The following is a 25,802-nucleotide window of genomic DNA, read 5'->3' on the forward strand; positions in this document are numbered from 1 at the left end:
TACCCTTTACGTATGCGAAGATATAAGAGCTATCTAGCGCTCTAACGTAGTCGTCAAACTATAGCGAATACTTGTATCCCTTCGCATAAACATACTAACAATCCTCTACCCTCGCAGGCTTTACTACCTCTTTATATACACGGCATACCGCGTCTAGCACCTAATAGAAGATCGGTCTAATAGTCGATAGTGAATGCTAGAAGTCCTTAGCAATGTCGCGATACCGGTCGTTGTAAGTAACTACATAAAGGAAGATTAACAACCTCTAAGGCTTACTAATTAGCCCTCTACGGACTCCCTACAGATGAGGATGCACCAGCTTATATATGGCTTCGAAGGCTCTCGGTTTATAGCGCGTATATCGATATAAGCGTGTGTAATTGCGAAGGATGTCGAAGGTGAATCGCTCACTACGCGCTGTGTCTATATACACCGTCCGGACACTACTAGGCATGCGATAACTATACTCTTCTAGCATGCTTACAGCCACGGCGGTGAGCACCATCATATTGCGGTGGTGGCGACTAATACGCTAATGCTCTAAGGATATAGACAACTCCATAGTAGTGGTGGTAGTGGTAATTACAACGATACACGCGCAAGGAGCTGAACACGCAACACACCAACAACGCGCCGGCACACACCACCGCGACTCACACCACCGCTTAACCGAACAACACCGTGGATCGACATGACATTAAACTTCCACCATTGCACACACCAATGTCGACAACATGGTCCGAGCGCTCAAGTCACGCCGCACCTTAACCGGACAGGTCCTTGAAGCTCCGTCCTTGGTCCGTTTCAGGAGACTTATTCAGAAGCGAAAAGCGCTCTCGCATCGGCAAGAAAAGCAACACAAAAAGCACGAACCTCTCGTCCAACATCCCTGGGAAGCTACCATCGATTGCCACCAGTGTTCTGCACGCCGACTACTTATGCCAGCCGCATCGCCGAGGCTCTCTTGCGACATGCCGCCTAGCATAGATGCCGTTTAGTGCATGAATTGCCGCTGTTGTATAAGATTTCCAGGGATCGCTTGCTGAGGTTGGGCGACGGCGGTAGTGTTGAACAGTATGCACACGGCGCGATGGACCTTGGCTCATCCTCGGGCTTGTTGTGTGGCCATGTTGTTGTTGGTGCGGGGCGTACTGGAATCCCGGATGCAATGGAACTCCTGCCATGATGGAACCAACGAATCAGCAGATGAGGCATACAGGTATAGTAGTCAGAGGTAAGAAGTCGTGGATCCGACGATGGTTCCTCGGTGATTTTCTGACGCTTTCAATTCCCGTGTTTGACGTTTTTCTCCCCCACGACCTTCCTCTCCGGTTCCGAGACCTGCCGCTTCTCCATCCACCTCACTTACAACCTCGACACCAACTGTCTGCATCAACGCCCTCACTGCGTAGCACAACGGATCCACCTGCACGATCACCCACCTTTCCTTGTCCTGCACGCACTTGACAACATCGAACCAGTCCGCCATGGCCCACTTCACGCTCGATGCCACCGCGGACGACGATGCCATACCGCCGCCGTCATCAGGCACGCTCAAAGGCAACCCTTCACCGATGCCTTCGTTGCCGACACCCGGACCCCGCACGTTCCAAGGCGACACGCGAGAGCCTTGATCTCACACGGTCAAAGGTGAGCCTCCAGCATCAATATCTTCATCTTGCACGGTCACAGGCGACCCCCCGAAGCGGCTCTGGCCTGCGTTCGCCCAATGTGCTTGGTTCCCTTCATGCTGGCGGAAGCATCCTCCCGCTGCGTCTGTGATTGGACATCGCGCTCATCGTCGGAGCTCAATATTTCAGATTCCGAGAGGCCGTCCTGAAGGAGAGCTTGGCTTTTGGAGATGGTTCTCTTAAGAGATCGCGCAGTCTTTCAAGCTAGTGGAGGAATGCGACCATTTGCGATGGTGGGTGCAGATGGCTTCTTACGCCACAGCTTGAAAGCATGTGCCTTCCTATTGCCCTTTTCTTCGGTTTGGGGCGGGAAGAGTACGTCCGAAGGTGGTGGTGACAACCTGCTCGGGGTGACGTCGCTGGAGTCCGACATCAACACCATCATCTACGGCAGCACCATCATCCAAGGTCACAGGCGACCCTCCGGCATCAGCACCATCCTCCACCGTTCAAGCGGGTCGTCCGGCATCAACAACTTCATCACCCCCGATAAGAAGAGAAAGCCCAACGCCCTGATTCAGCATCATGAGAGCCGGCACCGCACCAGCTTACTCGTCCCATGCTTTACCGGGCTCATCCGACGACGAAAATCCTGACAGCCTCCGTTACAAGTCACAGCCAGCGAGTGCGAAGCGGGGCAGAGTCTGCAGAGAAGGCATTTCGACCGGACCTGGGAAACTCAACTACAGGAGCTAGTATAGATCTATCTCAACCGCCTCTCTCTCCCTCTACATTACTGACAAAATCGTCTCACAGGAAATGGCCAAGATCTTGATGATCTCCACCTTTCACTTACTGCCATGTTTGAAGACCTTCACTGCTTCAGCTATATTATCGGCGACTGGGAAGGATCGCCTTCTGCCCCAAATACCCTCAAGTTCAGCCAACCTCCCCACCAACAGCTCATCGCTTCGGCCTCGCCCATCACACCCTAACAGCCGTTCTTAAGCCACGGGCAGCCAGGAACCGATTCCATCATCAAAGACATCTCCTCATCCCGTCCGTGTTGAGACTAAGAAAAAAGAGATGGTTCAGGCGAGTGTCTGAACTGTGATATTGCGGCTTATATGCGTTGTATGGATTATCTCAACAGTCCGTGTCCCATCACGCAACTGCTACCATACTACGAATACTTGGCTACTGCGCCAAACTGTCCACCGACAGACATTATGGACGACCAAGGATATCCCGACCCGGATTTGGATCCATCGTCAGTGAAGATCCGTCCTCGGCCAAGAAGCAACAGCTAGTTGAGCTGTTCAACTCCAGCGTCCTACTACAAGTGCGTAAGATCCGGGCAGCGAACGCGAGGGTAAAGCGCACAAGCAGAGGTGTTGAGAACACCACAACGAGACGGAAGACGAATGGCGAGGGCATCACAACGGGACGGAAGGTTACTGTTCCACGCCATGAGTCTGATGACGATCTTCTACCCACGCCAGCGACCGGCTGAAGCAGTCGCCGAACTAATAGGTCGCGAACTGAAGAGCCCCAAGAATACGAGCCCACTCCTCGCGCATCATCAACGCAGGCAGTCTCGACCCGGTAGCGAACTCCCGATCTTGAATGAGGTCGAGAGGGAGGAGTGGGACCGGAAGGAGGGTCAGCTACGAGACCAGAACGCCGAGTTGAGGATTCAGTACCAAGAGCTGGAAAGGAGCCACAACCCCCATCTTCAGTACGTGTCCGTGCTCGAAGGCGACTTTCAAGAAATGGAGCAGGAACTCGGCGAGTGTCAGGATGGTCTTCTCAAACTCCAAACTGAGCGCGATGACACGCTGCAGGCATACGAGGAGAAGGAGCAAGAGTATGCCCACAAGACCCGACATAGCACAGCTCCGCCACAGTCGGTACCACGCACAATCCCGACTTTGAGGCAGGAGAGTAAGCAGCGAGCGCAGAAACGGTCGACATCATGCCACTTGGTCCTCCTTCCGCTGCCTCGCGCACAGCATTTAGGTATGCGTACGTGAAAACCTCAAAGTCCTCTGCTTAGCGAACTGACACAGGAGATGGCAGAACTTACTCAAGAGCCCAAGGCCGCCGAAGACGATGACGATGACAGCTTCTTCTCCGAGACTGGTTTGAAACCCCATTATCCGATGCGGCCCTTCGATTCGACACTGACGGTCCGCACAGGCAATGCTACGCCCCATCTACGCCGCTCTCGAGCCGATAACATCATCATCTCCGCGACCACAACAATACCACTCTTGATGCATTGCGACCATGACCCTCACCGCCTGTCACGCCGTCCGACGCAAACAAACACAACAACCATGTCGCACTCATGGCCGAGCAGGAAGAAGAAGCAGGAGTCGATTGATCTTTCGGGAAGTCGTGGGACTCTCCTAGCGAACATACAATGCGAAAAGGCAAAGACCGGTCAATTCAGGGCAAGATGCGATACTAAGCCCGAGCCGGTAGTAATACCGAGAACGACATCTTTTAACCGAGCTTATGCGGGAGACGCAAATGCCCACGATCGCGGAGGATAAGACCTTTCCGCGACAAACTATGGACACTGAGAGCATACATACGTGCGATCAGGTTGTCGGACCACAGCGCAGGAACCGGCAGTCCTGATATTGGTTTACTCAGATTTGAACAGCCAAGAATCCGAGCCCAAGGAAGTCTCTCCGCCTCCTCCGATTATGGATGAGGATCTGCTTCTGACTGTGAGCCTGGAGGCGAGGAGGAAGAGAAATGACAGCACCTTGAATGTTGAGATGAGATTGCGGAAGACTTTGGGGGAGGAGGGTACATCGGAGATGTCGGCATTTGCGGTATAATGTCTGCCGGCGATGTAGGCTGGGAGAGTGGTCATGGGGCGAGAGGCTCTTGTTTACGGACATATTTCGCGGACACTTGGATACCTATCAACTTGACTGCTTCGTAGCTCAACATGCTCGATGAGACTTCATTTCCGTTCTCTTCTCCTTTCGGTTTCACTGATACCACATTCATACGCGGGTAGCTTCAGGCACCAGCCTCTAACAATGCATACCTCAATCCTTGAGTGCAAAACCGATCAAACCACTGAGTTCGTCTCAAACTTCGTCCCAGCAGAGAATTGCTATCCGTTCCCTCCCATCCTGCTAATTCTGTGCCTGCTTCTTGCGACATGCTTGTAGACGAGCTGCCTCGTGAGGAGGCGTGCGCTTTGGGTGGAGGGAGTTTGCAACGACCTTCGTCATGGCCATGTCGGGCACAGCACAGTTGGCGAGGAGCACGGTGCGATTCATGAAGCGCACTGGCACAATCGAGAGAATGACACTAAAGCAACCTGAACCCTGGGGCGGCGGGCATCACAGCTGCTGCTCATATATTTGAAGCGGACAAAGCGGCATCTTTGAATCAACGCCGCTGTTGGCGATACAGTATGCCCATCACGCGAACGTCCAACACTTTCCGACGTCTCAAGCATCTTTGGTGGTGTTCGCTATAAGCGGATCATTCTCCCTGTCAACGACCGATCGGAATGCGCCGAACCAAGATCGAGTAAGAGGTGGCGTCAAGCCGCACAACAGGGCGGGGCCCAAAGTCGCTATAGAGCGAGCGAGGGTAATGATGTCGGGGATCTGAGCCATGTAAAGTCCGTCGAGCACCTCTACTAGTCTATCGTCAGTGACTGTGCACTCACCGCAGGCAGCCTGAGTTGTACGATCTTGATAACAGAGCTGACAGCGTCATCCCTTGAGCAGCATCGCGCGGTACAGACTCACCGGCTTTGCCGCTTGGAACACCTTTCGCTGTTCATGGTGGGAGCAGGACCGAGCCGCTAAGGAGACGCAAGGTCAAGAAGATGAGGACGTAGGAGTATGAGGAGGGTAGAACGGGTGCCGACGGACATTGAAAATGGGAAATATTGTTAGTTGATGGTCGATACCAAGAGGAGTCGTCTGAGGATATTGTTGGAGAGTCTGCCATTGGAGCAGGCAGCTTGATCGTGTGTCTGTCTTCTCGAGGATTGATGCGAAGTGTTGAGGTTCGTGCCGGTTGATCATTTCGACTTCGTCAGTTTCAGTTCAGATGGTCGTCAACGTTTAACGAGCATTTCAATCGATGATGGAAGCAGGCAGAGATAAGCGTCAAGAAACGACACCAACCAGACCCTCCGCATGTTGGACGCGCTCTTTGGGCTGTTGACCGAGGGGTCGACATGTAAGTCATGCTCGTTGTCTCCATGCTTGTCGGGACTCTATGAGACTTCCTCTTCCTCACAATTCGTGTCTTTCGATTGTTCATCTCCATGGGAGTAAGAGACAGAGAGAGCTCAGTACGGCTCGACGTTTCTTTCAGAGTATTCTTCTACCCGAAAAGGGGCGGAGCATTCATCTCCGCCAGCTCGATGCGGACATGCAGAAGACGACATGATGACGAAGACGGTGGCGAACCATTGAGGTGGTCATGAGGGCCAAGATCCTGTGTTGTACGTCCAACTCTTGACTGGTCGCCGGCCATCTCCTTCACTGGACATCTCACTCCTCATCCGCCCGGCATCTCATATCTCATCCACCGACATCTCACATCTCATCCGCTCGACTTCTCACACCTTATCCGCTCAACTGCTTACACCTCATCCGGAACATACCGACACCTTGCGCTACTGCAACAGCGACCGCATAACCTCCGCCAGGATACGACCTCCGCCAAGGGCTCTAGGACCTATGCGCCATGCCTGACACGTTCACTAGTCCCTCAACTTCTGCGCAATCAGCAACATTCTCAAATCGCCTCCGAGCTACGACGAGCGAGCCCTTGACATCGAGCACACTACTGGATAGCAGCAAGACTGCGAATGGGAAGTTACGAGGATTGCAAGGACGCAGCTGAAGCCTCGTGGACATCGTCGCTTCGACACCAAGGCTTCCGTCAAGAGACGCAAGCTCCACGTCAACCGTGCCGCCGCCACCGCCGAGCAAGACACGCCATCACCACCACATTCCTATCGACCAGCGAAACGATCGACTGCGGACCAGGCCTTGGCGATAGCGTTGGTGTTGGAAAGCATGCACACGGCGCGGTCGCCTTGGCGAGATCCCTTGGTGAGATCGCCGTTGGGTACGTTCTGTAGCGGCGGGCGGCGTCGTGGCGAATTCGCTTGAGCTCGTCGCGAGACTTCCTGCCACGAGATCTCCTGGGTGATAGACCGCCGCGCTGACGGCTCTTGCCCTTGGTTGGAGCTGGAGGTACGCTCGAGCCATCGGAGAGGTCTTCATCCTGTGAATTGCGGTTGGCAGCCATCGCGGTGGTGTGTGGCGATAGACTTGGGGTATGGCGTGGTCAAGGGTGTGAATTGTGCAGGTCCTTAAATTCAGTTGAAGTGGATGTCGTTGTAGTAGTAAGCGTTGAGGAAAAGGTTCCTCCGCGACAGTTTGACAGCGAGTCGTTCGTTTGGGAATGGAGAAAGGGTCGCACAGTAGTCGGAGGAGGAACTTCGTAGACGAGATGTGCTATAAGAAGCAACAACAACGACTAAGATTGTAGCGGAAAGATCCTTTCACATGCCATGCCTGCTGTTGAGATTGACGTGAGGGGTCAATAGCAAAGCCGGGCTCACTTTCCCATCCAGGCAGAGGCACGCGGGCTTACACATCAGGCCCGATGCAGTTCAGTTCATGCGTTGACAGAAGCGATGGCACCTATGCGGAACGCCTGCGTAGTCTTGATGAGTCGGGCTTTGTGACATTCCGACAACCTTCGCAGCACGTTCTCCTCCATCTTTGCTTCTGCATCCATAATACCCTCGCAGCCTCGGTTTCCTGTCCATCCTCACCCAATTGAGTGTTGCTCTCGTGGTATCCCAATCTGTCTTTGCTCCGCACTTATTCTCTTCGCCCTTCTCGACCTCCGCAGGCCTTCCCGAGCGATTCCCGATCCTGTCTCCGATCCAGTGAAAACGATGCTGTGTGCGGCTCTTCTAGCCGCGGTGTGAAACCGCCTAGGAAGAATGCATCAGAGAGGGAGGGCGGTGCCGACGAGCATTGTGTTTGTTTCACGGTTGATGGGGGGAGGCCGGCCATGGCCAGAGTGTGCTGTTCCTCCAGCCGAGTCTGCAACTTCGCTGATGTCTGATGGTGGCGTGGTCCTTTTGAAGCCGGGCAATCTCAATCTGCGCCTGGGAGACGGTGCAATCGAGCGAGGTTTGCAAGATGGTTTTGTCGGCTCCGAGCTTCTCGATAAGGGCCTCGCCTCTCCAAGACGCTTTGACCAGCGCCTCTCGCTCATGGATAATGCGGTTGAGCTCGACTTGCAGTTTGTCTTGGATGCTGCTGGGCGTGACTTCCAGTTCAGACACAACGGCAGTTACACACCAAAAAGGCCGCGATTCGGTTGTGCACTTGTGGCATGCGATGTCCATTCCAAGTCCACCGCGCTCTTCACCACCTGCGCCGAACCAGAGCACGTGAACCATTTCTGGCGTGCGCGAAGGTCACCTCATCGCAACCTGCATCCCAAGGATCATTCCGACGCCCACGCGTCCAGAGCAGGTCGTCTTTATCGCTTTCCAGTGTGGTGCATCCATGTCATACCGTGCCCGTCTCTTCTGACCTCCCTCATCGAGGATCGAAAGTGCAGAAGTGTCGGTCGGTTGTACCAAGCCTGCCCGTCGACCAGACCGAAAGTTGACATGAAGTCCAGCATGGTCCGGCCATGGCCATCATTCTCACATTCAGCGCTGTTGGGCAGGATTCCAGACTTGGTCGCCTTCTTCAGAGTCTCCTGCACCTGATTACAGCCCTTCTTCTCGATGATAGGACGGCCAAATCTGTACACTCCACTGCATCGATCCAGACCTCGGGCCCCATCGATAGTCTGCCACAACCGTGCAGCTGACTTTGCCACGCTCGATCGGCGGCAGACTCGAGTCGGTCGGATATTTTGGGTTCTGCATCGATCCAGACCTCGGGCCCCATCGATAGTCTGCCACAACCGTGCAGCTGACTTTGCCACGCTCGATCGGCGGCAGACTCGCGTCGGTCGGATATTTTGGGTTCGCGGGCACCGTCGCGCTCAGTAAACGCTGCCTCCTCGTCGAAATCCGCATCGGTCTTCGATGTTGTGATTTGCGAAGGCCTTGGAGGCTTCCGAAGGTGCTTGAGACTGCAAGCTCGGCAAGTTCATCCGAGCTGTCCGATGCTGCCGACGTTCGTGGCATATTCGCTGATACGTCGGGCCTTAGCACCCTCGCCGTCAAGACCCGTCTGAGCAAGCGTAGGCTAGTCCTGTATGGTGCGCCGATGAAGTCGACGAGGTCCAGAACATCGTGTATGTTTTCGTATATGACAATCTCGCGGATGCGAGGCCCGGCAAACGGACCTCGGACTCTTCTCAACGCTGCGCGCAGGCTTCCCCTGGAGCAGATCATGATGATCAATTTGGAGAAAGAACGCCCTCACAGGTACAGAGGACTTTGGCGTGAAAGTTCCGGGATGCCAGCCGGAGTGACTTCAGGTCCGCCAGTTCGGTATACATTGCAATTCGCCCAAAAAGATAAAGCGGCACGCCGTCGAGGCAGCCGTCTTTGCGTGAGATGGACATTCGATCCGGGAAGAGCAGAGAAGGACTGCGTGAGGGAAGAGGCTGTGTTCCTCGCTGTGATCAGGTAAAAACGATAGGTGTTCGTAGAGTGTGTGATTTGTAGTTGAGAAAGCTGGTGCAGTGAACGATGGAAAGCGATGGAGGTGGAGGATGGAAAGCGATGGAGAGATGGAGAGGTGAGGAAAGGAAGAGCACTGGCCATGGCCTGCCGACTTATGCATTTGCGGCGAAGCAATGCGTGCCTGGCGGTATGAGACGTACCTTGCTATTAGTTGTCTTCGCGAGTGGCAGTGTCGAGCTGAATACCCAGGCCGCCTTCGCCGGCACCAGTCGGTCGCGGAAGCAGCAGAACGAGCTGAACCTCAAATGTTGGGAGGATGCGGCGTCGCATGCGACGGAAGGCCGATGCTATCTTTTCCGCAACTGGACATACGCTTCATGGATCAGCCACGCTGCGAACGACTTCTTCGGCCGGCATCGTCAGACATCTACGTTGGTGCTGTCCGTGCCATGCCTCTGGCTCAACCGCGAGTCTGAACTTCCCGCGTCGCCGTGTCCCTCTCCTCCTGGTTGTAGAGTTCAGCGGAGTCGCGTGCGTCAAACCCGGGTCCTCGGCGGCCGTACGAGACCGCATTCTCATCGCAATCCTGGCACTGCGACGAAGGACGGACGGCATGGCAGGACTTTGATTGCCATCACACAACCCAGCCATCGATGCCTCTGATGTAGCAAGCATCGCGGCAGATGCGCCAGGGAGCATGTGGGGCGAGCCACCTTCGTCTTCGCAGGCCTTCAATGGCTTGACTGTTCCCCGTCTTCGACGGACGGCAGCATGTGCTTCGTCAAAGTCTGAGCATCGTCGACGCTTAAGTCCCACTCGCCTGCCTCCGGCCGTCTCAACTAGATTCATGCGAGCATTCGACCCGTGCTCGAGTGAAGGCATCTGCTGCAAAATAGTAGATGATGGCGTTCACATTAATCTCTGCGACAACTGTGATCCCTGGTAGCCTGCAGGAACCTGTCGACAGCAGCGTTGCGGGCCATGATTGATTGAAGGCGATCCCGCGCCACTAGCAGTGGAGAGCGATCAGATTTCCTGAAAGCCACGGCTTCTCGCAGCTCCGTCTCAGCGCGATGGCTCTCTTCCTCGTGTTGGGAGGCGGCGGCAGGGCTGCAGATTCGATCGTACGTATCGTCCAACCTCGGAAGACCTGAGTGTACAAGCACGACCCACGCAGTGTCGTGCCGTTGCCGATTGCTGGCGACATATGTTGCAGCTTGAGCGTAGAATTGGTGTTCATAGCCAAGACACTCGATCCAGTCGCTTACCTTGTCCTGCTGCTCGAGTTCCTGTTCCAGACGAAACGGACGGCCAAACCCATATTTTGCTAATCGCGCCTTGATGTCGATGGTATAGTCGTTGAAGCCTCAGGACCCGGACCATCCCCTTGAAGCAGGATGGTGGAGAAACTCCTCCCAGGTATCGAAATATGACGCACGAACCAGCACGGCTCCCGTCGTCACTGTCCGGCTCCTGATGATGCACTGAAGCCCTCGGAATTTCTTCCATCGTGAGAGCTGGCGTCCACAAAAGTTGATCCGGCCGGTGCTTGACAACTGCCAGAATAGAATGATATTGCGGTATCGGTAGCAACTTTTCGGGGGTGCAGAAAAAGTCCTCAAGGACTCGCTTTCCTGCTCCTCCTCAGAGGACGGAGACACAGTAATGGCGATAGAGGGCGTCGGTGAGGCAGCCTGAAGTCGTTCGGAGACTTGATTGAGGTCGACGGTGCGAGAGAGGGTGCATCCGACATGAGTCCTATACGTGGTCAGCTCGAAGCGGTGCGAGTTAGCTCAATTAAAGGACGTACCGCAATTCCTGGATCTGAACGTTCACGATTCTTGAGATGGTGTCAGCTTTCATGCTGTTGCGCGAATACCAACATACCAACCGGCTGACTCCAATACGCTGCTGAGTTCCTTATCTCACCGTGATGTTGGTGTCGCCTGAAAGTGCTCCGGCCAGTGGATGAAGGCCTTCACCTGCATCCTGTCGTTCAGCTGTTCCGCTGCAGACTCGCCCAGCTCCAGTCTCGCGACGGTGCCTGGCCTTAATTCATTGGTATGGCTTCTTTGGTTGTCTCCCCAATCCATCCTGCGGGCGTGCCCAGACTTCGAGGTCACCAGCTCACACCATCCTCGATCCTTGACGCTGCCTGATCTTGTCCTGTCCGCATCTCATCAACAACGCCTTATCTCGCTTCCACTGTGCGCGCCATGTCTCTCTCTTGCGGTTTGCTCGATCTGCGGGTTCGTGCGTACTACGAATGCGTAGTTGTCTCGGCGCATCGCTTGGACGCAGTGGTGTTCTCACCTCTTCTGCGTTAGCGATGGTTCTTGCCGGTCTTGCCGGTCGTGGTCATCCAGGTGGTGCTGGCTTTGCTGTTCATGCAGACTCCCTGGTCTTGCTTGGTTGTACGTTTCATGCGGTGGTCGGGCTGGAGGGAGGTTAACCGGGTAGGTTTGTTCCGCACGAGATGGAAAATGGCAATCGAATGCGATAAGACTGTTCAGAAGAAATATCTGGTAACGCTTGCGTTGTTTCGAAATATTCAGTCGTGTCTCCGTCGTTCGAGAGTCGTAAAGACAACTAGTTCGGCGTACAGAAGTTTGCATATAAGTGCAGGCGTACACTAGTGTACGCTTAGGATGCAGCTGCGCGTACAGGAGTGTACGCCCAAGTCTTGGACTCCGTTGGCCTCTCTGTCCTTCGGACAGCCCATTCTTCCAGCTGATACAAGCATCATTACATAGCACCGCACCGGGAGCGCGCGACATCTGCGCATCGTCAAGTCGCCAGCATGCCCATTTCCAAGCGCAGAATACGAACATCGCTTCACCGGCTACGCCCTCCATCGATAGCAAGAGCGGAGAGCACTGGGGCACGTCAAGTCTGTCAATGCTCAAGCCTCTTGCGCAAACATTTGGAGTTGTTGCGAACGCCATGCGCACGAAATCGAAGCTGTCGGAAGAGAGACTGCCGGACTGATTTGGACCAAGTGCAACACTCCATCACACTACACTGTTTCACTGCTCCGGCATCGCCAAATCTCCAATCGTTCCCAGTTCCATGCATTTCTATGCTGAAAGCACGATACATCGCATCCGAACCCGCTGCGCGTTCGTGCCCGTAGCCTCACTCACCTCCGCAAGTGCAGTATGCGGCTGCATGTTCCGTGCTGCGTCTCGCTGCTCAAATCGCAGGAGGATCTCCTATCGAGGCAGTTCCATCGGGAGAGAAGTCGTTATAAAGCTCTCGATCTTCAAGATAGGTACTTGCAGCCCAACGCCAGATCTTGCGAGCCACGTGCCGGGAGCAGCACCGCACAATATGCGAGAATCGTCGTCGGGATCCTCGGGATCTTCGCCGTCGCTAGATCCTACATCTTCAGACGTGACTCCGACAATGAGAGTGTCGACCCGCACATTTGACGCGAACAAAGTCGGAGCGCCGTAACTCTCCGCCTTGACGCTTTGTACAGGAACGTCTTCAAGACCACGAAGAATTCGAGATTGTTTCCCGTGGAGAATGATAACTGGATTGTGTTTTCCCGCAAAAGTCATCTGATAGCAGCTTTCGCCCAGTCGCGATTGGACGCGGCAAGGCCATGAAAAAATCCTGTACGCCAAAGATCCAGCTCTCTGCGTACAGGACTGTACACGTGATCAAGACTACGCGTACAGGACTGCACGCCCGTAGAGAAGTGTACGCGTACGACAGTGTACGACTATGCGGTAGTGTACGACCGTACGGAAGTGTACGCTGCCGTCGTCTTCCAGTAGTGGAGTCTATATAGTGTAGGTCTGTAGCAAGCGAAGTTATGTTTATTGGACTTGTGGTTGTGATGTTATTAACTATTCAAGTAGTGTGAGCAATGAAGCCATGCTCTCGTGAAAGTGTTGCATTACGTAATCCGTTCACATTGAAACTCCACGTTCGCGACACAGCTCTTCCGCTGCGGCTTACCTCTGTTTGCGTTAATGCGAGAAGTTCGACACCACAACCTTCGACGTCCGCCTCGGTGTCCAACAAGAAGGACAGCTCTGGTAGTACGCAAGTCGGCCAAAAATCTGCAAACCTCTCCGCCAGTAGCTCTCGAGCTCGGCTGCGCAGCCATACTGCTAACTTCCACGTCCTCCCCGATACCCAGCAAGAAACAAGAAACGCAATTCCGCCACGCCGCCCGCCGACCATTCCGACATCCGTACCTCGATGTTCCCTCCGATCACGCCCATGCCCATGTAGCCGATTGAAGAGCGATCGCGCAGAAGAAGAGTTCGAAACATCTGTCAAACGCCATGTTTCTGCGGCTCTGCGGTTGGATTGGGTGAAGAGTGTACCAGCGTAGCTTTGTGCTGAATGCGGATGGCAGGAGCTGCAGTCCGGCTGGGAGGCACTGAACTGCGACCGAATGGCATGCGGGTGGAGCACGTTCTGCTGTCGGTGTGAGGCAAGAAGGAGCGAATACGATTGTCTGTCTACTATGATGGATGCGGCTGGACACCCCAAGAAGGACTGGCAAGCGTTGAGATGGATGAGGCTTTTCGAGTAGGCATGTCAATCATGCTAGTACTGAGGATGATCTGGCAAGTGTCTGCGCTGGGGAATGGCTGTGCCACGAGACACAGTACAGATTCTTGGGATTCTCAACATCGGGTGGTTTAATGCAGACGTTTTCCGTCACCGTGCCAGCTACGAATCGCTTCTTGAACAGAGGCGCCAGTCTTCATTCACAGCAAGCATTTCTGATTGTACCGTCACAGTCATCACCAATGTATGCGCCTAGCTTGCAATGTCGTACCAATCGTGTGCCCGCCCCTACCCTTATGACTGTTCGTGTGTCACATGTCGCAGGCGAAGAACCCATAGCAAGGTCGTAGGCTCCCTCCGTGACAGTTGGACAGATCGATAGGTAATCAATAATTCGCAGAAAGAGTGTCGAGGGCATGCCGAGCCGCACCGGATGTACGTACAGGAGTGTACGCAGAAATCGAGGAACGCTCAGTTTGATTGACTTCTTGATTTCAGGTTGCATTCCTACAGATGCAACTCAACGCACATGTTTTGGAGTGCTGAGGTGATGGAAGGTCATGCAGGTACTTGGGTTGCTTTTATACAGTTGGACCCCTTTCCGCCTGGTAGCATTCACGGGTACGCCATCGGGGCCGTCGGCATTTGTGACGCGAAGTTCCCTCAAACATTCCACTATACCTTACCGTCCACACCTACCTCTGAGATTTTCCGACCGGCCATTCAAGACAGACAGGCGATGGCCAGAAAACATGTGTCGACCAAGCCGCCGCCTTCATCGTCACCTTCATCGTCATCGTCATTGCGGGAGTCGGCGGCCGAGCTGGCACGGCTCGATGCCTACGCGGCCGATGCAGACCAAGGTGCTGAGGCGTTGAAGCTGTACCGGACCCAATGGCATGCGCTGCAAACCTCACGCATCACTTCGTCGATTACGGACAAACTCTCCGACCACACAAAGCAGAAATTGGAAAGTCACTTTGATTCGATTTACCTCCGGCACAAGTGCGACCGCAATCTTTCCAGTTGTATCGCATGGCTACTCTCCCGTGCATGCTTGTGGCACCAACAACTCGGCGGCGTTCTCGGAGTCTATGCGCTACTTGGACCCGACGGCGTTTCGAGGACCTTCGTCAGAGCATTTCGCAGTCTAGCAGAACTGAGATCACGGAATGGCGTTGGGCTGAGCTTGGAGCGTGCTCTGGCACTTATGGACAAAGAAAGTGCGCTTCGACAAAGTGGTCAGGCGGCTGTAAAGACCGCCCGCCGATACCTTGAATGGCAGCCGCTGGATTGCACGGCCGCTGAGAGCCGAGCAGTTGCTGAGGACGGCATGTGTGGGCTTCCGCGCAAAACTCGAAGTCAAAAAGCCGAGGGATGTGACGATGCAGAGAAGAGTGCGGGCGCCAAGGGGAGCACAGGCTCAGAGGGAGGAGGGGGACATGAGGACGCCGTCGAGGATGAGGATCATGATCAAAGCGCGCACGATGATTCCATGTCGGAGCGATCGCTCGAACATGGGCGCGGTGCGCCAGGCGCAAGCGGACCACATGCCGACGAGGATCGCAGTACCGGCTGGAACTCTGCCGAAGAAGGCACTGACTTCAATGTAGATTTCGACGACGACATTCTCCACCCCGAAGATAATCTTTGGCCGGAGACAGGGACGGAGCTGGATGCGAGTGCGCATGCCGCTTTGAGCGAAGATGGCCGCTCTGCTCGGGCCGCGCGGGAGAATCAGGGTCTCGCGTACTTCCGAGCGACCCCAGAAAAGGCAACGTCAAGATTCGTTGCCAGCAGCAACAACGCCCACGATCACGCCTACTACGACACCTACGACGACCGGCACATCCGACCTGCGGTCCATGGTCCATCAAATCACTCCGTCAATATGCCACCCCACAAACGATATCTTGAGCCGTGCGACGACGTCGAGAAATCCAGCGCCGTCGAACCGGATCAAGCCGTGACAGACTTCTTGCGGAGTCATTCCACGCTCGATCAGCGCATCGCCCTCGCACGTCGCTTCATCAGCATCTTTTGCGGCCCCGAAGACGTCTCCATTGACGGATCTATACCCTCAATCCCGCACAGTGAACTCTCCAAGCAATGTGTCGCCATCCACCACAAAACCAAGCGCCCATGGCTCACCGCGCTGGTCCCACTTCTCGACTCTGCCTCGGACGAGGCGCGCATTTGGTGTGTTGTCGAAATCGACATCGGAGAATTGAAGCCCATCATCCACACCTCCGCATCCACCTCGGGAGCCAAAGACAGAGGCATATCGGAGCTGATCGCATCTCTGCTAGCCCAGATCGGCGTTCCCAATCCTCCAACTTGCGCAAAGACCACCCGTGGAGATGTCATGCCTGTTGGCGCCGGAGCCGACCCCACGGGCTTTCTCGCCTGCCTGGCGATCGCCGTGACTCTGGTGGCGGGCTGTACGCCCCCTTCAACAATGATTGCTCCGTTGTGGATCTCTGCGATAGAGGCATCTCAACTTTCCTCCGAACAGCGGCGCATCTCTTCGCTGTCCGGCCTGGCGCAAATACCCGAATATGCGCTTACCAGGCCCAACAAGATCCAGAAACTGTACACGATACCGCCCTCAACCAAGTCGTCCAAGTCCCTCGCGCGGGCGATTGATGAGTGCAAATCTCAGGTGGAAGACCTTGCCTGTCGTCTTTCGTCGACAGAAGCACATGTCGCTTGTGCCAAGCACATCGGAGAATGCGTATCTCAGGCGCTGGGCAAGCGCCCGCCAGAGGGGGAGGGTGGAAAGGAGATGGAACTTTTCCTGGAATCGGAAATCAATACCAAAGAGGAGCTGAAATTGAAAGCGGAAGTCGGCAAGGGTCTGCACGGGTTGTTGTCGCAGCAGCTGGCGGAATTGAAGGTCAAGCTGGAGGACTTGCGGCGGTCATCCTCAAGCGCCGATGCCAAGCGCCTGGAATGTTTCGTGGATATGGCTGTGGGAGATGGCGAACGGAAGTGCAAAGCCGCCCGACAAGATCGAGATCAGGCGCTGGAGGATATGACTACCGCGCTAAGGGGAGGGCTTGAATGGGTGGAGTCATACACGTGACGGACGAGACTGTCCTGCTGCCGCATTTAAGCTGGATTCAAGATTGCACACCGGTAGCGAAGATGCTGCGAGGGTGCGCTCTGCAGAGGAGACGCTGCAAAGGGGTGTGTCACAATTTGCATCAGGCAGTCGGACGGGTCGGGAAAACAAAGAGATTCATTTCGCAACGTTGCAAGTCCTGAGAGGATCATCACAGCGGTGCTGCGGAACTAGCGGGGAAGCTCAAGGTCAGGGAGCTCGAGAAGGATCGATATTCACGGAGTAGATGTAGCTTATATGACCAACAGATCGTCATCGGCTCTACTTCACTAACGTGAAAATCGGAAGTACAGCGCTCAACGGCGCAAAACAACTCTCCCTGGCTTCCGGCAGTTAGACGTGGTGGCCACGCAGCCTGGGCTCTCTCCCTCCACCTCCGCCAGGCTCCACGCCAGCGCAATCGGTCGCTTGCAGTCAGAGATGTCACGGCCACGGTCGGGAGACTACATGCGAAGGCTACGAGTTCCTTCGACGGTCAACCCGGTGGATCTCATGGATCCGATTCAATGTCCAGGCCACTTCCACGTCCAGGTTACTTCAACCACGTCCAAGTGACTTCAACCACGTCCAAGTTATTTCAACAACGAACAAATAACTTCGATTGCATGCAATTCAAGAAACGCCGCCGCTGCTGACCACCCTACCAAAATTGCCACTCGGGTCGTAACTTACAGCTGGTGACGGTTTTGACGACACGGAATCTGTGCGGAAATCGACTGCAGCAGCGGGATAGACTTCTACTATCACTGCCGCTCGGCGACATGGGGTTCATTGATCAGCTTCGTGGCGAGCCGTATTTGTGGAGAGTTGGGGAGTAGTCTTCGTGGAGTCTCTGATCTCCGTGAGAGAGTCTCATCTTCGTAAAAAGGGAGTGATCTTCGTGGAGAGGTCTTCGCGGAGTCCTATCTTCACATCTTACAGACCGCCATAAAGGTACCCATCACGATCCTGCCTTGGTCCTGGACTTCGACAATGCTTACCTCGTCCGACACTACCACATACCCATCGTTGAGATGAGGCGCAGAAGATGGGTATGCACCGCGCCGGGAAACCACCAAAACCCGTTCTCGCCCAAGAAGCAAAAGCCTTGAGATGGTAGAGACTCGTCGTTCGTACAAGCACCCGCATCTGACTCCCATTCTCATCGTCTCTTACATTATACCCTATTCTATCCCATCCCATCCTGACATATCACATCGAACCCTAGCACCGCAACCACGGAAACGAATACATACCACGCCAGCTCACGCCGCCACTTCCGTCAATCCCCATCCTCATCTCCCCAAACCCTCCTGGTCGTCCTACTGCTGTTTCTGCTGCTCTCCCGGCACCATCAGATTACTCGTAGGCATGGTCCGCGCAGGAGGCAGCGAGTGCTTCACAATCAAACTACCCGGATCCCTCCGTAGACCAGCAGTGCAGGACGAGGTTGGACTTTGAGCCAAAGTTGTACCATTAAACCTCTCTATTCACTCTCTCCAGCCAGCCGTCCGCTACCGCGAAATGCAGCATGATTTTTTCCTTCGAATACACTACAGCCGCTTGCTCGAACGCATCCTTCCCTTACAACTATCCCAATGCCGACCATTCAATTATACTACAGCTCAACCTCAGGAGTACACCACCTTGCCCGCTCAGCTGGACAAGTTCGATGATTGCTATTACGCGATGCTCCCGCGCGGATCTTGGAATGTTTGCGAAGAAGACCGGCTGCGCATAGGAGCTTTTTTCGGTGCTGCTAGATGTTGAGCGTGGAAAGAGGTCCCGACTCCCGACTCCGGCTGTTGTTAACGCATTCGCTATCGACGTATCCGCTATCGATACTTCCACCATCAACACGTTCCCAGCTCATTCCCGCCGCGAGGCGCTAGAGGTCGATGAAAGTGGTGAAGGGCGATGTTGAAGGCCCAATATCCAGATCATCGCCGGGAGTCGCGGAGGCCCGCTGGTTATTAAAGACAGAGGCGGGCGTTGTAGGTGGAGGCTCGCTTCTTGCTGAAGACGACGACGGCGTATGAAGGTGCGCTTTCATTGTTGAACACGGAGGCGGCGTGTAGTGGCGCACTTCTTGTGGAATACAAAGACCGGCGTAGAAGCATTGACACCGTCGTTAACGCCGCAGGCCATTATCCGACGGCATGCTCCAACTGTCAGCGATCCGAGAGCCGCGGAAGTTGTCGGCAAGCAGACGGCCCTCGCAGGCCGGAATCTAGTCGGTCGCAAGCACCTTCGGCCAGCTACATGTCTGGGACCAATTCCACTGATCGTGATCAGCCTGCCACTCTGCCCTTCTGTAAGGTGTTTATATTGTATGACGTTCTCGCTTCGAAAACTGCCGTCGCGAAATAAAAGCGAGTCTACATAACGCCGCAGTCCTTTGATGCCGATGATGAAGACGCCATTGAACCAGGATCAAGATGTGGAGGACAGCGTAGCACGACGTAGGCGATGAGTAGGCAGACAGTGCGAACGAGACAGGACATGGAGAATGTTGTTACGGTTTCGACGTACGCATCTTCGGAGAGTTAGTTATTGGTTGAACATCCCAGCTCATATCCCATACCATAAGTACAGCATCCGTGAACACGATGTCGTCAAATATGTAGCGGAAATGCTCAAGAGCGACATGGAGAAGTTCCGCATCCTCAAGGGCGTCAACGAAGCTGAGATCAAGAGTGAGAGGCTGAGTGGAGAATCGGCGGTGCTGAAGCAGCAGCTTCAGACTTGTTTACTTCCTCCTGCAAGTTCTCCGGCTGCCAGCAACGTGACGATGGGAGCCAGTGATCAATTATTACCGACACATTGTCCATTTTCGCCCGCAAGTTCGCCAGCGCCAGCTCCAGCGCTTTATCTGACTCCGGGAATTGAGGTTCGAGTGCTCACTTCTTCTTCCTTCCACCCAGAGCTCCTCACCCGGCGATGGCGGTCAACAATGCCGGTGGCAACCTCGACTTGCTCGTTCTTCCTTCGAATGTGCCGGTCGTTGTGGACTGACTGTTGTCAGGCAGGCAGCGACCATGCGGGATTAAGATCAATGTTCTTCACTCTTTTTTTTTTTGCATGAGGTGCCCGGAGATCAACAATCAAAAAAAGACATATATCGAAGCATTTTCGCAACTTTTAACACAAGATACCACAACAGCGATACGATACGTTTAGCAGTCACGCATTCAGCAAGCAGGAAATACGCAAGCACGAAGCACATCGACTGGCAGCAACAGCATCACGTACCCTGTCCTTCCTTCGCTCGAGCCTACAACGACGACGACAACGACAACAACGAATGTCCCGAAGCCCTCTCTCCTAGACGAATCTCCCGCACGACGACATCACCCTTCACGACGACATCACCCTTCACGACGACATCACCCTTCGATAACCGCCACAGCTCCACCCTCCGCATCTTCCACCAAAACCACCACTACCATCCCAACCCGGCCCTCCAACCCCAGCCCTAGCTAACGAAGAGAACCCCTCTTCCCCCCCGCAACTACCACAGTCACAGCACCGACATCGAAATCCTGCAGTCCGCGGGACGACAAGCCTGTCTCAAACGAGGCCACCGCATCCCCGCAACACCGTGTAATGTGGGAAGACCGAGAGTCAAGTTGGGGTTTTTGACGGAGAGTCCGGCGATGAAGGGGTAGGGGGAGGGTGTGAGACCAGTCTTCGGTAGGGGGAGGGAAGAGAGAGTGGGGTTGGAAGTGAGTTGACGGATGGGAGCTCGCCCTGATGGAATACAAGCTCATCGAATGGCCGCTTCGCCGACAACGAAGGCGCATCAGCCTGCACCTGACCAGGCTCTATACCAGCACGAGCCTTTGAATCGTTTTGCCTCGCTGCCTCCTCTGCCTCCTGATAGCAACAGACCAGCTACTCTATCCGCAGCGGCGGCCGCCAATTATTCTCTTCCGCAACGCCGGAGCATCGTGCATGGCCGCGGACAAGAGATGGTGGGAGGTCTTGAGTGTGGTCATCTTTCGAATTTGTTCAAAAATTCCTTCCAGTAGGCGATGAGGTCGCTCAGCCGCTCGCGCGCCACAACTGTCCACTTCGGTGCTCTTCTCTTTCCCAGCTCTTGAGACAAGGTCCGTGATGCGAAAAGGCGAAGACGCAGGGCTTCATCATCCACAGTTCGCAGGTACGTGTTCGCAATTCTTGGTGCGCGGAGGTACTGGCGGTAATGGGAATGGGCAAGAGCTGTCCTTGGGAGGTCGGGCATGAACAAGCTTTGGCAGAAGGGTGTCGAGGGAGATGCATTCGGATTGCCTCGTGTAGGCATCGGGAGCGAGGCCAGTACGTCAGGTGAGAGAGCTCTGGTAACGTCGGTGTCAGTCGATGTCGGCGGCAGCGAGAATACCCAACAGGAAGGCAAATACCTGCGACGGCTGGGGTTTCGTGCTGGGTAGCACATCGTCGAAGAGCCTCGATGTGCATTTCAAGCTTGTCGTGCTCCTGCGGATTCATGCTGGCACACAAGCCGTGCCCATGACTCCGCCAGATGACCAGGTTCGGGGTAACGGTGAACAATCGAGACGAAGGCGTGTTGGGGACTGCGGCGGGAAAGCCCAAGTCGGCGGTATTTGCTTCCATGGTAAAGGTGGCGGCGAAGACTGAGGTGATGTCCAAGATAGCTGTAGTGGCGTCGTGGTTGCTGATGGCGGGCTTCGAAGCGAACTGGCCGGGAGGAGGATAGACCGGCGGAATCGGGAGGGCATGGAGGAACCCTGTTGTGAATAGTGCACGCTGTTGTGGTTGTCAGGCGGTGATGAATTGAGAGTTGGTTGAAGTCCTCCTGCTCCTCCTCCGGCGGACCGGGAGATCCGTGGGCAAGAGGATGCCGCAGTGTCTCCTTGTGCAATGTCCTCAGGCGCTTTTACCTTTCAACAATCGGTCGCTTGGAATGCTGCCCAGGCTTCATGTATTCTCGCCTCTTTCACCTCCCATGTTACCAGGTTCATCAACTCTCACACCTCCTTCACCCGCCAATCCTCCGCCGTGTTCCTCAATCACTCGACTGTTATGCGCCATCCTCCCTCGAGATCTCCAACCAAGGATCGAATGCCTTTGCGCACGATGTACATGCTCTCAGCTTCTTCTCGCAAATCGTTCTCAGCGTTCGCTACACGTCTCAAGGTGTGAAACGCGGTGGCAGGGGGTGAATGAATTCGATGGATGGCGGTGCGGATCTCGACTCGTTGCTCGAGGTGATTTGCCAGTTGAAGATCTGCAGTCGGAATATCCACTGGTGCGCGGACATCGTACTCGGGGGAGAACGCAGAGATCTCGGAAGTCCGACTTCGATCCGTGGATGGGTTGGCTGGTGGTGAAGGTGTCAGGCAAATGGCGCTCAGACTGTACGCTCTGCAGACAATCACATCTTACCGCATGCATCCACCATACTCACCGGCGGTACGGTTCCATTTATGTCAAGACCAATCTCCGCTACTCTTCGTCTCATGTATCGAGGGATCCGCATAAGGACGGTCCCAGCGGAAGTTGTAGGGTGAGCCTGCTGCTGCTGTTCAACCGAACATCCATGCTGACACGGCTCGAAGACTGCTCCGTATGACCAATGTTTGCCGTCGACCGATAACGTTGAAGCCTTTCCGCCGTACGTGACCGTGCGCGGTGAAGAGGAAGACATGGAGAACTGACCAGTCGAGCGATGCGGGTGGGCGTGACGTGGAGACTCGGTGAAGACGAGAACAGGGCGGCTCTCATGACTCGCGCATTGCAGGAGATTCGCATTGTCGTGGAGTGATTCGCGTCCCGTCAGGTTGAGTGAGTCTGGGATTGCGTCGTTCGGTCTCGGGATGAGGCAGAGCAGAGTCAAGGGCGATGGAATTTGCAAAGGGAGATGCTTGCTTGAGCCTGAGGCATTCAGACCTGACTGATAGGCAGGTCTGACTAGCGGAGGTATGCCCGCAGCCCAAGCAGCCACCAGAACGAGGGACCCCTCGTCAACGTTGCCCTGAACCACCTTTGGGAGGAAAAGAAGGAGAAAGAGGCTGGGAAGGTCGTCCAGCAACCGAATATCGAGAAGCAATTGGAGGAGTTACTACGGTCTCGCTCGCGGAAAAGAAAAGATGAGGCGTTCCGCACAAATGCTCGACAGACACGGCCGGAGAGTTCTCAACCCGAGTGAGAAGTTCACATGCACCCCGGCAGCTTCCTTGCCAGCAGACGCTCTGTCCAGACTGGAGACTCCTCGATATGCACGGTGAACGAAGCCGGCGCTGCAGTCTCCGTTTCTGCTTAGCCAGGTCGCCCTTTGCCCTCCATTCCCGAACGGCTTGCTTCAAATCAATCTGACGAGGAACACTCCGTAATGGCATTGCGGCTCAATCGGGTACGAATGGACGACATCAGCGATTATGGCCAGTGAGCTGGGTGGGGACCGAAGGGTAGGGACCGAAGGCTCATCGATTCGGCCGCATCGTCGGCCGCGATCTCAAAATCATGTCCTCCTTTGCCAATCTTATCAAATCCACCCTGCCCCGGCTCGTACTTCTTTCCATCCACCTTGAAACTCCTTCGGCACACCCGTGTTGTATCGCGATTGAATACACGGCGAGGGTTCAGCACAGCCTACCTACACGACCATGTGAGGATAAAGAGACAGCGCACGCGCAGTGCAGGCACGAGACGGTGGTTCCGAGGAGGATGAGAATTTCCGTCGATTGAGAGACGACCAGATGTTGCGGAGATTGATGATATAAGCAGACGTTGCGCGTGCCCGCCTTGGTAGTTTTGCTGCTACGATGTCACAGCAAGTGTCTTGGGCGAGGTTTCCGGAAGTGAGCTGCCTTGGGCGGCATTTACTAAAAGACGTGCTGGTCGGACAATGGCGACGCTTCTGCAGGCCTCGCGCTTGCGGGTGTTGCATTTGCCATGTCCTGCTTCAAGACCTCTCTCCATTCACTCCCGGTCTCTCCACTCTCACCACAGCGGCTCGCACCATTCTCTGGAATGTAAAAAATGGCCTCAAATCCTTTCGCCAATAAGAGCTCCGCAAAGTCCTTTCGCTCTTCCAAATCTCGTAGGCTCGTGTCGGCGAAGTCCTTGGCCGGGCTCTCACGTTGTTGTATCGTCATATTCACCGCTGCTATGCTCCCGAAGTCTCGGTCTAAAGCGCGCGGAGACGACGTTGGTTTCTTTCTGCGGCTACCGGCGAAAGAGGTCGAAGTCTCGAGGATGTAGACGCTCTCGCATCGCTATCTCGACCGCTGTTCATCTCGTGATGTTCAAATCCTGGTAATTCTCAAAGCCCGTCAAGCTCAAATGTGGTGAAGAAGGTCAAATGTGGTGAGAGTCCAAAGAGGTAGACCTGTGAAAAGGTTCGAATGTGATGAGGAAGTTCAAATCTGGTGAAGAAATTCAAACGCCGTGAGGAGGAATCGCAAGATGGCTCGTACGACTTGCAAAGGTACATTCTCCCTGTAGTGTGAGAGTCTGTAATCTACCGCCAACACCAGCTACCTAGAATCCGCGAAGACGACTACTTCCTCGTGGACTGCAACAGCGCGATGAGAGTAAGGAGTAAGGCAATGTGGAGTTTTCAATGTTCATTTTTTCTTGCATACGTACAAAGGAGATTCGCGCACCACATTCCACTCCCTTGCTTATGCATTCCAAGCGACGACCGTTCAGCCCAAGACAAGAGATCTGTCAAGCCATTACTCCGGCTCCGGTCCTTTCATGGCGTGCGCTTCGACTTGCGACCGCGGCCAACGACAGAGGCAGGCGGAGAAGGAGGGAAGATGACCTTCGCCTTCTTGACGATAGGAACGGTCTTCTTCGAAGTCTTCTTCGTCATCCCCACCGGCTTCATCAGCTTCACGCCCGGGTTGCCCGCATCCCACTTCAGAATGTCCGCATGCTTCTTCTCAGCCTTGGCCGTGGCGTCGATTCCCGCCTGAATCGTCGTCTTGTACCACTCCGGGAACTGCGGGTGGGCCTTAACGAAGGCGAAGGCGGAGCGCTCGACGGCGTCGAGCGCGGAGGCGTCATCGTCGAAGTACCAGTCTTCCCAGCAAGGATTGGTGGTCACGGCGACGAAGAGGCGGATGATTTCTTCGGTAGGGTGGTGGGACTTGGTGGAGACCTCGGCGTCCTTCTCGACAGCCTTCTCGACAGCCTTCTCGACAGCCTTCTCGACAGCCTTCTCGACGACGTCCTCCGTCTCCGATTCTATAACGATGCTTCCCACCTCGGACTCCTCGACGAGGACGTCAGATGCGCCTGATGTGGCCTTCTTATCGCCTACGTGGACCTCGTGCGCGACCTGGTCCTGCCCATAGCACTCGAGCCACTGCGCGGCGGCCTCGACCATAGCGTTGACGGGCTTGTAGGAACGTAATACCGACTTCCTCGGAGCGGAGATCTTCGTGCCCACAGGCGGCTGGACGGAGGTTTTGCCGAGGGTGAACTCGACGGACGGGTCGGCCCAAGCGACGGTGTGGTCGGCCTAGAAGGCAAGCAGGGTTAGCTTGGGTGGACGATGAGCAAGTACGATGACGCAAAGACTTACCCAAACAGACACCCAGTCCGCCATGCGAACAACACCGGGGTCTGCTTTCTTCTCGACCATTGCAGGCGAGAGATTCTTGTTGTTGATCCAGCGGGTAGTCCAGGCGAGGAGCTTCTTGCTAAGGACGCGGAAGAGGTCCGGGTCGGAGACGTTCCAGCCGACAGCACGCATGAATCTGTAGCACGGATTATTATTGTATCTAGCGCAAGGAAGAGGAAGTCATACCCGAGCAACTCCTTGGTGTTCTGCGGTGGGCAGTGGGCGGAGATCTGCTCCTTGGCGCAGTGAGCGAGCGCAGCGCGGACCCAGGCCGAGGAA

General features: G+C 54.9%; 7 protein-coding genes across 7 annotated transcripts; 3 read left to right on the forward strand and 4 right to left on the reverse strand.

The window, feature by feature from the left end:
- Window positions 1-1,228: 1,228 nt before the first annotated feature.
- On the reverse strand, window positions 1,229-2,493 carry MYCGRDRAFT_98096 (uncharacterized protein; the record flags this gene model as incomplete). The annotated part of the gene is made up of 3 exons (XM_003846846.1): window positions 1,229-1,629; window positions 1,947-2,076; window positions 2,488-2,493. The coding sequence occupies 3 exons, from the start codon at window positions 2,491-2,493 to the stop codon at window positions 1,229-1,231; spliced, it is 537 nt and encodes a 178-aa protein (XP_003846894.1).
- A 607-nt stretch (window positions 2,494-3,100) lies between these two features.
- Window positions 3,101-3,908, forward strand: MYCGRDRAFT_98097 (uncharacterized protein; the record flags this gene model as incomplete). Its single annotated transcript, XM_003846810.1, has 2 exons — window positions 3,101-3,541; window positions 3,831-3,908. The coding sequence occupies 2 exons, from the start codon at window positions 3,101-3,103 to the stop codon at window positions 3,906-3,908; spliced, it is 519 nt and encodes a 172-aa protein (XP_003846858.1).
- Window positions 3,909-7,640: 3,732 nt separating this feature from the next.
- On the reverse strand, window positions 7,641-8,114 carry MYCGRDRAFT_106710 (uncharacterized protein; the record flags this gene model as incomplete). Its single annotated transcript, XM_003846845.1, has 1 exon — window positions 7,641-8,114. The coding sequence occupies one exon, from the start codon at window positions 8,107-8,109 to the stop codon at window positions 7,690-7,692; it is 420 nt and encodes a 139-aa protein (XP_003846893.1).
- Window positions 8,115-10,306: 2,192 nt separating this feature from the next.
- MYCGRDRAFT_98099 (uncharacterized protein) lies at window positions 10,307-12,860 on the reverse strand (the record flags this gene model as incomplete). The annotated part of the gene is made up of 9 exons (XM_003846844.1): window positions 10,307-10,494; window positions 10,566-10,634; window positions 10,736-11,055; window positions 11,108-11,137; window positions 11,227-11,346; window positions 11,429-11,557; window positions 11,929-12,173; window positions 12,441-12,509; window positions 12,573-12,860. 9 exons carry the CDS (start codon window positions 12,858-12,860, stop codon window positions 10,307-10,309), a joined length of 1,458 nt encoding a protein of 485 aa, XP_003846892.1.
- Window positions 12,861-15,717: 2,857 nt separating this feature from the next.
- Window positions 15,718-16,063, forward strand: MYCGRDRAFT_106713 (uncharacterized protein; the record flags this gene model as incomplete). Its single annotated transcript, XM_003846811.1, has 1 exon — window positions 15,718-16,063. A coding segment is annotated over one exon (346 nt), but the record flags the coding sequence as incomplete, so codon positions are not given.
- A 3,499-nt stretch (window positions 16,064-19,562) lies between these two features.
- On the forward strand, window positions 19,563-20,409 carry MYCGRDRAFT_98101 (uncharacterized protein; the record flags this gene model as incomplete). The annotated part of the gene is made up of 2 exons (XM_003846812.1): window positions 19,563-19,626; window positions 20,114-20,409. 2 exons carry the CDS (start codon window positions 19,563-19,565, stop codon window positions 20,407-20,409), a joined length of 360 nt encoding a protein of 119 aa, XP_003846860.1.
- Window positions 20,410-20,924: 515 nt separating this feature from the next.
- On the reverse strand, window positions 20,925-22,375 carry MYCGRDRAFT_98102 (uncharacterized protein; the record flags this gene model as incomplete). Its single annotated transcript, XM_003846843.1, has 4 exons — window positions 20,925-21,265; window positions 21,331-21,697; window positions 22,027-22,306; window positions 22,359-22,375. 4 exons carry the CDS (start codon window positions 22,373-22,375, stop codon window positions 20,925-20,927), a joined length of 1,005 nt encoding a protein of 334 aa, XP_003846891.1.
- Window positions 22,376-25,802: the final 3,427 nt, after the last annotated feature.

Source organism: Zymoseptoria tritici, chromosome 21, assembly GCF_000219625.1.
Source record: "Zymoseptoria tritici IPO323 chromosome 21, whole genome shotgun sequence".
In the NCBI taxonomy this organism is placed as follows: domain Eukaryota; kingdom Fungi; phylum Ascomycota; class Dothideomycetes; order Mycosphaerellales; family Mycosphaerellaceae; genus Zymoseptoria; species Zymoseptoria tritici.